A 14051-nucleotide genomic window follows, 5' to 3' on the forward strand; every position below is an offset into this window, starting at 1 on the left:
TCACCATTAAATTACGTAATCAATCGCTTATTAAATTGGGATTAATACCCTAGTATTAAATAATCATAAAATCACTCTAGGACATCAAAAATCCACACTTTATTAATTTATTAAATCTAAAAATAATAGTTCCTTTAATAAAAATCATCCTTATGAATTCAAACACGTAAAACATCACAATACAGTGTTCATAACCGTTCTCAGCACTTGAATTAATCAAAATCAATAATAATAATAATATAATTTTAAAATACGGAATTGAAATAAAATAGGCAAGGAAGAGGATAATTATACCAAACCGACCTATAGCACGGTACAATCACGAATTTAATGTGATTGGGCGCAAAAGGGCTAAAATATACAGAGTATACATAACAACACACAACACACGAGTGGTGTGTGTTGTGCGCACGGGCGAGGAATTGAAGGCAGCAAACAGGGGCAACGGGTCGCGCGCGAGCACGAGCGAATGAGAAGGAGTGCGAGTGTGGGCGAGTGCACGCAAGAAACATCGAGCAACTTCAACGGCTCGACAACACGCAACAGCGCACGAGTGTGGTTGTGCGCGAGGCGAGCGTGACGACAGACGAGGGGGAAAGGAGGTGCTAGTCGTGCGAGAGGCATGAGAAACGCAGCAAGGCAAGGCGAGGGACCCGTGTTGTGCGAGAGGCACGATGTTGTGCGTGTGCGGGTGAGGGGAGAGCAAAGTGTCGGACGAGAGGAGAGAGCAAGGAGGAGAGAGAGAGGGTTATGAATTTGTGAGGGGATCCTCAATGCAAGGGTTTATATTTATAGGTTCCCAGTCCTAGTGGGCTTAGGTTTTAGGGATTTGCGTTGGGCTTTCACAATTAGGTTTGGGTTAGAATTAAAAGTTATAAGGCTTTGTTGGGTTCAACAACTAAGTGGAATTGGGCTCGGAATTTATTTAAAACACGATCCAATAAATAATAAATTCATTTAATTTATTTAAGAAATTCGGATTTAATAAATAAATATTAATTATATTATTTAAAATAAAAATACATTTAAATCATTATTAAATGTAATTAAATTCGTAAAATTCATAAAAATACTTTATAAATTCAGAAAAATACGAGGTATTACGGTCTACCCTCCTTAAAAGAATTTTCGTCCCGAAACTTGGGCACGGAAATCTCCACTTGAAATCAAAACTTGAGACTTTATGAGACTTTATTGCGTTTTCTTTGCAAAAAATTTAGTTGTTTTACTCTTTAAGTAATTCAAAATGACAATATGAAGTGCAATTTCAATAGAAACACTATATTAAGCATAAAATAAGGAAAATTAAGGTAAAAAGCGCGAAATTCTACCGCACTCTTCCCCCCTTAAAAGAAACGAGTCACGGCCCCGTAACTCAACTAACCTCGGGAAAAAGCTCGGGATATTTCTTTCTCATTTCTTCCTCGGCTTCCCAGGTAGCTACTTCAGATTCTTGGTTAGACCATAACACTTTGACAATCTTAACATCCTTAGTCCGCGTACTACGCACTTTACTATCTACGATTTTGATTGGTCTTTCTTCAAAAGTTAGGTTTTGGTCCAATTCTATGGTCTCCGGTTGCAACACATGTGACTTATCCGGGAAATATTTTCTCAATTGAGATATATGAAACACATTATGCACTCTATGCAAGTCCATGGACAAGGCTAGTCTATAAGCTACCTTTCCTATCCGTTCCAGGATTTCATATGGGCCTATATACTTTGGGCTAAGCTTTCCTTTCCTCCCAAATCTCATTACACCTTTCATTGGTGAGACTTTGAGCAACACTTTGTCAGCTATTTGGAACTCTTCATCCCTACGCTTCAAGTCCGCATAACTCTTTTGGCGATCCTGCGCCGCTTGAATCTTGGATTGAATTGTTCTAATTTGGTTCATCGTGTCCTCTATCATTTGTGGTCCTAACACAACGATCTCACTAATGTCACTCCAACATAAGGGACTTCTACATTTTTGTCCACACAAATCCTCGAACGGTGCCATTCCTATATTGGCATGATAGCTACTCCCTCCGTCCCAGAATAGTTGTTACACTTTCCTTTTTCGTCCGTCCCAGATTAGTTGTTACACTTCTAAATTAGGAATGACCCCACAATTATTATATTTTCTCTCTCTTCCCACTATTTTTTTTTGTCCCCACACCCTCTCTCATTTAATTAAAAAAATACCCAACTAACTCCTATCACATCTACTTTTTCAATAAAATAACAATTGATAACCAAACAACCACTTATCACCTAAAACTTTGCGCAAAGGAAAGTGTAACAACTAATCTGGGATGGAGGGAGTATTATTGTATGAAAATTAAATAAGATGTAGACTATCTTCCCATCCTCCTTGGAAATCTATAACACAAGCTCTAAGCATATCCTCAAGGGTTTGGATAGTCCTTTCCGTTTGTCCATCTGTAGCTGGATGAAGCGCTGTACTTATTTTCAATGTCGTACCAAAGTTCTTCTGCACAATTTTCTAGAAGTTCGAAAGAAATCTTGAATCCCTATCTGATACGATATCCTTAGGAACTCTATGTAATCTCACAACATAATTAATGTAAGCTTTGGAAAGTTGTTCCATCTTCCAGGTTTCCTTCATTTGTATAAACACTGCTAACTAGGTCAGTCTATCTACCACAACCCAAATTGTATCATTTCCACTTTTCGACTTGGGTAAACAAGTGATGAAGTCCATTGAAATACATTCCCATTTCCAACTTGGAATTTCTAATGGTTGGACCTTTCCTTGAGGTCTCCTATGCTCTATCTTGACTTTTTGACAGGTCAAGCATCTTGCTACAAATTTGGCCATTTCATTCTTCATTCTTGGCCTCCAATATACCTTCTTCAGATCCTTATACAACTTGTCACCACCCGGGTGAACAAAATACGGTGTATTGTGACCTTCTTTCATCAACTTTTCCTTTAATTATCCACACTTTTGAGGCACACACCACCATCCTTTGTACCTCAAACTTCCATCCTCATGGATCTTAAAATCCATTTCTTTTTCTTGCGAAATCTTCTCCTTGATTCGCTCTAACTTAACATCTCCAGCCTGATTCTCTTTTATTTCATAAAACATTGATGGTTGGATAGTTAATGCATTCATCATTCCTTCCAGACATTCACCACTCACGATTTCTAGATTCAATCGTTGCATATCCTTGCACAGCTCGTTAGCAACTACTAACACATTCATACTATGGCTTCATTTCCTGCTCAAGGCATCTGCAACTATGTTTTCTTTCTCTTTGTGATATTAGATGTCCAAATCATAAACTAAGATCAACTCCAACCACCTTCTTTAACGCATATTCAGATCCTTCTGTGTGAAAATGAACTTTAAGCTCTTATGATCGGTGAATATCTTACATTTCACACCATACAGGTAGTGTCTCCATATCTTCAAGACAAACACTATGGCAGCTAGCTCTAAGTCACGGGTAGGGTAATTATCTTTATACAACTTCAATTTCCTTGACGCATACGCGATAACCTTCCCATTCTGCATCAACACACATCCTAAACCATTTTTAGATGCATCACTGTACACATCATAAGTACCACTATCTCCTGGCAGAGTTAGCACACTTATTATTTAGGGCATGGAATGCTTCCTCACACTTATTATTCCACTCAAACTTAGCTTCTTTCCTCATCAAGGTAGTCATTGGTTTGGCTATCCTAGAAAACTCTTGCACAAAACGCCTATAATATCCAGCTAAACCAAGAAAGCTTCGAATATCCGAGACACTCTTAGGTGTAGGTCATTCACTAAATGCTATGATCTTTGCAGGATCCACTGCAACTCCTTCCTCAGACACAAAATGTCCCATAAATGCAACCTTCTCCAGCCAGAATTCACACTTCGAGAATTTGGCGTATAACTGGTTGTCTCTCAATGTACTCAACACAGACCTTAAGTGTTCAACATGATCTTCTTCACTCTTTGAATACACAAGGATATCATCTATGAAAACTACTACAAACTTGTCCCATGGAATACACGATTCATTAAGTACATAAAGATAACAGGTGCATTGGTTAACCCAAAAGGCATAACAGTGAGCTCATAATTAATGACCATATTTAGTCCTGAATGCAGTCTTTGGTATGTTGTGGTCCGCAATTCTCAATTGATGATAACCTGATCTCAAATCGATCTTTGAAAATATTCCTGCTCCTTTCAATTGGTCAAACAGATCATTTATCCTAGGCAAAGGATACTTATTCTTGATTGTGACCTTATTGAGCTCCCTGTAGTCTATACAGAGTCTCATACTCCCATCCTTCTTCTTCACAAACAAGACTGGCGCTCCCCAAGGCGATGCACTTGGTCTAATATAACCTTTCTCCATTAAATCATCCAACTAGCCTTTCAACTCACTCATTTCTACTAGAGTCATTAGGTATGGAACTTTCGAAATAGGTGCAGTACCAGGTGCTAAGTCTATGGTAAAGTCAATAGGTGGATTGGGCGACATTCCTAGGATCTCTTCCAGAAACACGTCCAGGAATTCATTCACTACTGCAATGTCCTCAGGTTGATCCTTATTTATGTGTTCGAGGTTTCTCACATTGCACAAGAACACTGGGTTTCCCTTACTGACTAGCTTCACGAGTTTCATTACCGTGATGATTCTTACACTTCTAGGCTTTCCAAAACGACGATAGGACACTACTTTCCCTAAACTAGACCTCAAATGAATCTTCTGCTTCTCAAAATCAATCTTGGCTTTGAACATTGCCAACCAATCCATACCTAAAATCACATCTAGTTCTCGCAATTCAAACTCGATTAGGCTAGATAAGAACACGGTTTTGGCTATGGTTAAAGGCACATCTCTTTAAATCTTAGTACACTTTACTATCCTACCAGTTGATATAACTATGGGTACCTTAATTGCTTCAGGTTCTTTCAAGCCTAGTTTCTCCACAATACCCATTGATATAAACGAATAAGTCGCACCAGAATCAAATAGTGCTTTAACTAAAATGGAGTTAATAGAAAAAGTACCGGCTATGACGTCGGACGAAGTTTCTGCTTCTTGCCTAGTGATCACATTCAGCTTTCCTTGGGCAACTCCTTTGTTATAGCCACCTCCATTGGCATTTCCATTATTGTTTCGGTTCCCATTTTTCTGATAGTTTCCCCCAGACATTCCATTGTTGTGGCCATGGTTGTTATTGTTACCGCCTTGGTAACCTCTCTGGTGTCCACCATTATTTCAATTATTCCCTCCATTCCAGTTATGGTTATTCCGGTTGTTGTTCTGACGGTTGTTCTGAGAGTTGTTCTGGTTAGGTTTCCCATTCTTGGCCCAACATTCAAATTCCCTATGGCCAGGCTTCTCACAGAACCTACATATCACTGGATTCCCATCACAATCTTTCCCTGGGTGATTACTACGGCAACGTCTGCACTCATAAACTATTGTTCCATTTCCATTGCCTCCAAACCGGTTCCTATTGCCACTATTGTTGTGGAAATTGTTGTTTCGATTTCCACTGCCATTCCTTTTGAGCTGGAGCTGATTGTTCCCCTTATTCTTCTTAAAATTATTTTGGTTTTGTTGGTTACCACCCTGATTCTAGTTCCCAACATCTTTCCTCTTCTCACCAACTCCATTATTCCTTTGTTGGAGTCCATACAGATGGGAAGCTTTCCAATACAAGGTATCGAGAGAAGTAAAAGTCTCTCTAGCAAGCATCATTTGTAGATCCATAGTTAATCAACTCTCAAATCTCTGATCCCTAAGATCTTCCGTTGCCATCACTTCTGGTGCAAACCTAGACAGCTCTATGAATCTAGAATAGTACTTAGTTACAGACATCCCATCCATCTTCAATTCGATAAATTCCTGAGGTTTTTGCTTTTTCAGATACGGCGGATAAAACTTATTTCTCAATGGAACCTTAAACGATTCCCACCCGAATCCAGGTGTAGCTCTCAAAGCATTTTCACATCTTTTCCACCATAGGTCAGCTTCTCCTCTAAGGTAATATACAACACTATTCACCCTAAGGTTTTCCGGACAGTTCAAGGCTACTATTAGCTTATCAAATTCCCTTAACCAATTCTCAAGTAAGCTTGGGTCAATCTCCCCTTGGTATAGAGGAGGCTTACGCTGAGCCACCTTCTTAAACATTTCCCCAGTCGGATCAGGCACTGGGTTGCTTATATTCCGTGCTAAGTTTTGCACTACTTTAGCTAATTGCCTAACCACATCCGCAATCGCTTAGTTAGCCATGTCCCTTCTCTTGAATAAAATAAAAGACTAACTTCAAAGACTGGGTTGGACACGACCTTACTAAAGTATTGCATCAACCAAAACAAGTCAAAACAATAGCACATATGGTCACAAAAATTCGGACACTAATGGGAAAGTGGCGCCTACTTTAGGCAAGTTCCCGCTTCGTTTGCATCACAAAAATTTAAGTGGTAGAGAATTCAACCACCCTACATGTAAAATTTCATTTAAGAAATAACATTAAATCCCTTTTGCGATATCACTCAACTAAAATACAAAACTTAGAATTAAGGGTAACGAAAAGAATCTAAAGCTTTTATTACTTCAATGATAGAATACTACATCCTTTGGACAATACTTTATTCGCTAAACCATAAAAATGAATTACTAAAACCATAAATAGTAGCTTTGATACTTTATTATTCAACCAAAAATAAGTACTAGCTATTACAATACTCAAATGCTAAAGGCATCACGACGATCATTCCTTTCATTGTAGTGCTTTGGGGTGAAATCTTGATCTTTAGGATCATCTATGTCTTCTTCAGGATCAGAATCATACTCCATATCTTCATCATTTTGTTGTGGCACACTATTCACTTCATCATTGGCTTCAGGCTCATCCTCAGTATCACTAGAAATCTCAATAGTGGGTTCGGGAATGATAGGGTTAGGATTCTCAATTTCGACAACATCCTCATCACTATCCTCATCCACAACTTCATCACTATCCTCATTCATGGGATTCTCCACATCACTATCATCCTCCATGTGATTGATATTTTCTACCATTTTACCATCCTCAAAATATTTCTCTGCAAGCTCTAAAATAGTTGTCATGACCTCCATCTACCATCCGGAGTACCATACTTAAAGTAATTAGGTGTACCATTGCCGGAATGCATATCATGGAATCGATTCTTAAGCTCTATATATGTATTCTTATGAGGCAAACAATGAATAACCATCTCAGACATAACATCCTTATTCCTTAGTTGAGGCAAATTCTGGACCATAGCAAAATTATTGCAAGCGAAGTCAATCTTCTTCACATAAATGGGTGGAGTCTCACAGTCTAACTTCTCTAGGTGTCCTAGGTTAGAGAACTTTGAAAGCAACATCTTAAATCCTAAAAATACACAACTTAAGAGTCTTACTAACACGTTCCCAAGAAAAATAATTCGATTCCCCCAAATTAATTAAGCTTTAACACATTCAATGCACAAATACATGCTTAATCATGGATTATGGTGCAATTAATCACATAAAGAAAAATAAAACATGATCAAACTTTAAATACAAGATCACATAATCAATACTTAAACAAACAACACTTAATTAGATGCATACTTAAATTAAATGCCCTTCTTAATCTACCCTTTCTTCACTTAGAAATAAATAATAATTTTCGAAATTAATTTAATAAATAACTTCAAATAAACGAAATTATTAAAAATTAAAATCGAAAATTAAAATAAATAATTTAATTAATTAATTCGAAAAAAACGAATTTCCGAAAAATAATTAATAAATAATTTAATAAACAAATAATTAATTAATTTCGGAATAAATTAAAATAAATTGGAAATAAAAAAAATTTGGAAAATTCAAATTATATGAAAATTTGAACCAAATTTTAAAATTAAATTAAAGAAATTCGAAATTTTAATCAATTTCAAATAACTCAAAATAATTGGTATTTGACTTTTCAAAATATTGAGTACTCAAAAAATAACATTTTAACTTTAGAAAAATAAATTTTCAAAAATCCTAAAGTTCCGCAAACCATTAAAATAGTATAAATTACTATTAAGAAACTTTTAAATCGTAGTTTAAGAATTACCACCTTGCACTATTATTTAATGCAAAGCAGCTCTCAAACTAGAGCTCTGCAAATACCACTTTGTAACACCCTAATAATTCCTTTCTTTTTATAAAACATTTTCAAACTTAAAACAAAGGAATTACCAAGATATTACCGCCACCATGATAACGGTTAAGGCTATTTACCAGAATTACGCAGCGGAATTTAACTAACTTTTAAATCATCCTAAATAGTTAATGGCCATCGTACACTCGGAACCATTAAGGCCCAAACCAAAGTATTTAATAGTTTTAAAAATCCATTAACTAAAGTTTAAGTAAATACTGTAGTCATGACTAGAAATTAAAAATAGAGTTTATAAAAGCGGAAGAGAAAATAATCTCTCAAACTCAATCGCGTGATAACTTCTCCCGCAAGTTATATCTACAAACCTATTATACAAAATCTACTCCCCAACAACGCAAATGCAATGATGGATCATCATAGGGTCATTAAGGCAAAGGCCATGACCAAAAGACATGAAGCACGAAGTCAGCGAAAGCTGAGTACGAACAAGATAGAATGAAATCCCAGTCTAACATACTTCACTCAAAAATATAATAATCAACATGCAAAATCCATTTGATAACAAGTAATCATGGAGACAAGACTCGACACTTGACACGACTCTTGACTCACAGATAAATAAGAATTAGCTTCGAACGGGTAAAAGAAAATATCCATAAAAGGAAAAGAAAAGGTGTTGGAAGCCAACCACACACCAAAATAATAAATATCGGACCATACCGACTGTCGGACCATACCAACGGAATTCCCGCGCTTAAAATAAAGAATGAAACAACGTCTTGCATCATTCAAGGAGTACAAGTTTTCCGGCAAGACTCCCCCCATTGTTCATACTCAAAGTATATACGTTCCAAGAGTTTTGAAGCTCATTCGGGTTGCACTTTACGTTAATTAATGTTTTCTACACAAGGTGAACTCAAGACATAAAATACAGGCAACCAAACAATGACACTACATTTTAATCGTTTAGGACATGTGATCAATCATAGGACTCAAGTGATATTACTCCCATTGTTCCTTCTCAATATACTATTGAGATGACCCGACATTGCCAGTTAACAAGCGTGGTGTGCACAAGGCACGATAGTACTTAGTTCAATTCACATAAACTTCCCAAACATATTCTACACAACGGTAGAATAAATAATGCATTGCGGCACAACTACTTGGCTTAAAGTATGCTAGACATCCCATAAAATAGCATAAACATAATCCTTGCATGTGAAACACTCATACATGCATATAAACTTGAACAACATGCTTGACATAATTCAGCGATTATAAATCACAACATGACTGTTCACATAGGCTTCATAATTCAACAATAAACCATAACATGCTTGTTCACAACATCAAACATGAATTCCATAATACTTCAAATCACATGATTCACAAATAATAATCGTCACATAATCCTCATGTAAATGGTGGTCACCCTAGGCATGTACGTACCTCAAGTATCTAAGCACGGGGGCCGCTTTGCGAATCACAATCAAGGCTAGAAATCACCTTCTATAATTAAAATAATAAAATTTAGTTATTATCATTGCTTACTAAATTTCCAGCAACTTTTAAGAGTTTTAAAACCTTTGATTTAATTAGAAATTAGTTGCTCATAATTAAAATAATAGTCTCAATTGAACGATGAAAGCCCCAGTAAGAAAATATTAATATTTCGCCTTTAAAATCCTTAAAATCAACACTTTAAAGCCTTGAATTAAATCTGAAAATTACATTTGATTTCCCTAATTTAAATCACCATTAAATTATGTATATCAATCGCTTATTAAATTGGGATTAAAACCCTAGTATTAAATAATGATAAAATCACTTTAGTACATAAAAAATCCACACTTTATTAATTAATTAAATCTGAAAATAATAGTTCCTTTAATAAAAATCATCCTTATGAATTCAAACACGTAAAACATCGCAATACGGTGTTCCTAACCGTTCCCAGCAGTTTAATTAATCAAAATCAATAATAATAATATAATTTTAAAATACGGAATTGAAATAAAATAGGCAAGGAAGAGGAGAATTATACCAAACTGGCCTATAGCACGGTACAATCACGAATTTAATGTGATTGGGCGCAAAAGGGCTATAATATACGGAGTATACATAACAACACACAACACACGAGTGGCGTGTGTTGTGCGCACGGGCAACGAATTGAAGGCAGCAAATAGGGGCGACGGGTCGCGCGCGAGAACGAGCGAATGAGAGGTAATGCGAGTGTGGGCGAGTGCACGCAAGCAGCAGCGAGCAACTTCAACGACTCGACAACACGTAACAGCGCACGAGTGTGGCTGTGCGTGAGGCGAGCGAGACCAGAGACGGGGCGAAGGGAACTGCATGCCATGCGAGAGGCACGAGCAACGCAGCAATGCGAGGCGAGAGGACGCGTGCTGTGCGAGAGGCACGAGCACGGGTATGAGCGCACAATGTTGTGCGTGTGCTAGTGAGGGGCGAGCAAAGAGCTGGACGAGAGGAGAGAGGAGAGAGCAAGGAGGAAAGAGAGAGGGTTATGAATTTGTGAGGGAATCCTCAATGCAAGGGTTTATATTTATAGGTTCCTAGTCCTAGTGGGCTTTGGTTTTAGGGATTTGCATTGGGCTTTCACAATTGGGTTTGGGTTCGAATTAAAAGCTTTAAGGCTTTGTTGGGTTCACCAACTAAATGGAATTGGGATAGGAATTTATTTAAAACGCAACCCAATAATTTCCCGAATAAAATAAAATAATAAATTCATTTAATTTATTTAAGAAATTCGGATTTAATAAATAAAAAATTATTATATTATTTAAAATAAAAATACATTTAAATCATTATTAAATGTAATTAAATTCGTAACTCATAAAAATACTTTATAAATACATTAAAATATATTTAAATTCAGGAAAATACTAGTTATTACATTTAGGGTCAATAATGCTTTCAGAGTTTCAGTCAAGGTAAACTTTTATTCAGAAATCGAGTTCGAGTACAAAGTCCTTATGTAGACGCCTACTTTTGTCCCCATTCCCGAAAGGGAAGGTTCGATGATGAGAACATAAATCTCCACTTGGCAACGCATTTCCTATAAAATAACGAATCTCAATCACCCTTTCATTTCAGCCAAAACTGCTATTTATAGAAACCTGCTAAGAATAGTAACCGCCATAAAAGGTAGTTGTTAAAAGTGGCAAAGTCATAAAAGATAGAAACCTGTCAGAATTAGGTGTTGCACTCCAACAGAAATCCTAAAAGAGATAGAATTTGCATTCCTGATATAATTCGACAATAAGAGTTACGTATTAATTAAATTCCTAACGAACCTAGAGTTTGTAACGGGCTCAGACACATTCCGTCATAAGTTAATACGCACTAAAAGATTCGGATAAATCTCAAAAGCTCCGTATTCTAAGAGTCCAAATCTGACAAAGAACTCGGCCCAGATCCCATTTTCAACGCCTGGATCTGGGCGCCGACATCTTCGGCGCCCAGCCCTGGGCGTTGAAAATGCCTGGGGCCATTTTATCTCCGGATTCTTTTTGGATTCGTATCTTAAAATCTATCTTTCCACACACCCTTTTCCTATAAATACAGCTTAAAAATCGACGTGAAAAGGACACAATTGCATAACCTGAGTATTGACTCTAGCCTTAAGCCTAAGCCTCACGCTGCGAAATTGATCCAGCGTTCTGTCGCAATCGACCCAAAAGTCGAACAGAACACATCCTGCCCCTTGTAGCTTGATGAATTAAGCCTAAATACTGGAACATTGCTTAGAAACCCGAGATTCGTTAAATAAAAGGAGAAATAGCGAAGCCAAGTGGTTAGTTTTCTGAGAACCACAACGCACCTCTCAAGGGTGCGTTGTAATGTGTCCCTCGTATGATTTAATCGCTTTCGTCACCCTTTTATAAAATTGTCAAACTATTAACTTGATTGATCTATCACGCCTAATAAGATAATGCCTTGGACAATTGAATTATCATGCTAGGTACCTTAAATCAATCTAAATAAGATAATCACGATCGATTTAGTATTATGTGTTGCATATTGCTAAAATCAATTCAGAATAGTTTAATAGTTTAACGCATGTCCCTTCAATTATTTATGCTGAGCTAGTAAGGATAACCTGCCTCTGGAGTATTATCGATGAGCACTCCTCTCGGTAGCTACAGTCCCCCGAACTCTCAATCTCTGCCCTGCGGGTATACGTTGAGCGATCCCCACACTAGGGATCACAAGGAAACCTATTGCCGTCGTGGTCGAACATAATTGCACTCCCTTTATGTCACGAAAATCGGGTTTTGTCAGTTTTTCTCATTGTCGTTAAAAACTGAATGGCGACTCCTATATTACTGGTCGATTGGGTGTAAACTCACAGGAAATCCAAATACACTTGATCTGACGACGTCACGCCCACGAGGGACGAGGTCACGCATTAGCCTCGTGCTTTTTCGACCCCCTCACAGTGGCGACTCCGCTGGGGACGTTAATGAAATACTCGTGCTCGTAGATAATCAAAATAGCCGAAGGGTGAAACGATCCTACCCCGCGTTTATTTCCCTATCAAGTTGGGACGACCTGAAAATCAGCATATTAATGTGAACGGACAGAACCGCATAACGAATCTTGGCTCCCTTGGCGTGTTTCATCTCGGGAGTTGGGAATAAGGATACCCATCTCCAACCGGGGGGTGCATACACTTCGAATGTTGTCCACTTGGCACTTTCGCTAGTAGTACACCTGTCCCAAACCCAATCGCTCGCCCACTAGGTCCCTCTCATTGGTGCATGCCCCCTTGGCTTACATCGTGATTGGCCTCTTGGGACGAAATTCGCCCGTGAATGCACTACCTCGACTGGGGCATGTGTTGGATCGACGATAGAAGCGGTACCAAGCCGGCGCAAATATTACCCATAGAAGCCTATCATAAACTACGTGACATATTATTTTGCTTCATGTTGTAATGTTAGTTATGTGTAGCGAATTATGTGATTGTGTGTGACAAATAATGCTAGAAAATCAACGACCCTAAAAATTTCCCAAACATTCATAAACACCAATTGGCCAAAGAGTTATACCAAAATACGTGTTCCGCAACCCCGGGCGATCGCCACAAAAATAAGCGACGCCCAGGACGGCCTGTAACGGATTCCACAACGATGCACAACGCGTAAAGGACGTTTTAGGCAAGCACGCAAAATTAAGTCGTGTATACGAAAAAAGGATACGCGAACAGAATACGAGTACCAGTCAGGGACGCATTTTCAGCGCCCCTGGCTGGGCGCCAATCATTTTCAACGCCCAGAGCTGGGCGCTGAAGTTGCTGCCTGGCCTTTTGGTCAGGCACAACAGCCTCTGTGCCCGCGCATAAATTATATGTAGCAATAAAAAAAATTCGCAACAAATTTGCTACGAGGACGTATGAAAAAAGGAACTCGATTCTAAGAACGACTTATAAAATAAATAACTCCTTGTGTCGTTGTTAGGCTTCCTATAACGACAATGTTCGGCACCAAAACCGAGCATGCTAATTAAAATAACCTTGAATGTCACACGGACAAATGTTTCGAAAATCCAAAGAATGACCAATAGAAGAGCCAAAAGTGTACCAACAAAAGCGAGAATAGAAAGAGTCAGAAGTCTAGACTAAGTAATGCTTAATTTTGGGCCTAAACTTTAGCTTGTCTTATGCATAGGGCTGGTTCTGCCGCTTGGCGTCGATCTGAAAATCAAAGGTTAGTGCGTCTCGAAGCTACATCACCAACACAAGGTTTAGTAACTCCAAGCTCCATCCGTCATTCCCCCTTTCAAGGATCTCCACTTCTCCAACCTCGATTCGCACCCTCAAACACGTCCATAGAAGAATTACGAGACCAAATGGTCCAAATGAC

The 14051-nt window shown here is 38.1% G+C and overlaps 1 protein-coding gene across 1 annotated transcript; it reads left to right on the forward strand.

The window, feature by feature from the left end:
* Nucleotides 1–4908: 4908 nt before the first annotated feature.
* LOC130471665 (uncharacterized) lies at nucleotides 4909–5738 on the forward strand. The gene is made up of 2 exons (XM_056841915.1): nucleotides 4909–4930; nucleotides 5167–5738. Exons 1-2 carry the CDS (start codon nucleotides 4909–4911, stop codon nucleotides 5736–5738), a joined length of 594 nt encoding a protein of 197 aa, XP_056697893.1.
* Nucleotides 5739–14051: the final 8313 nt, after the last annotated feature.

The sequence above is a fragment of the Spinacia oleracea genome, chromosome 4 (assembly GCF_020520425.1).
Source record: "Spinacia oleracea cultivar Varoflay chromosome 4, BTI_SOV_V1, whole genome shotgun sequence".
Taxonomy (NCBI): Eukaryota; Viridiplantae; Streptophyta; class Magnoliopsida; order Caryophyllales; family Amaranthaceae; genus Spinacia; species Spinacia oleracea.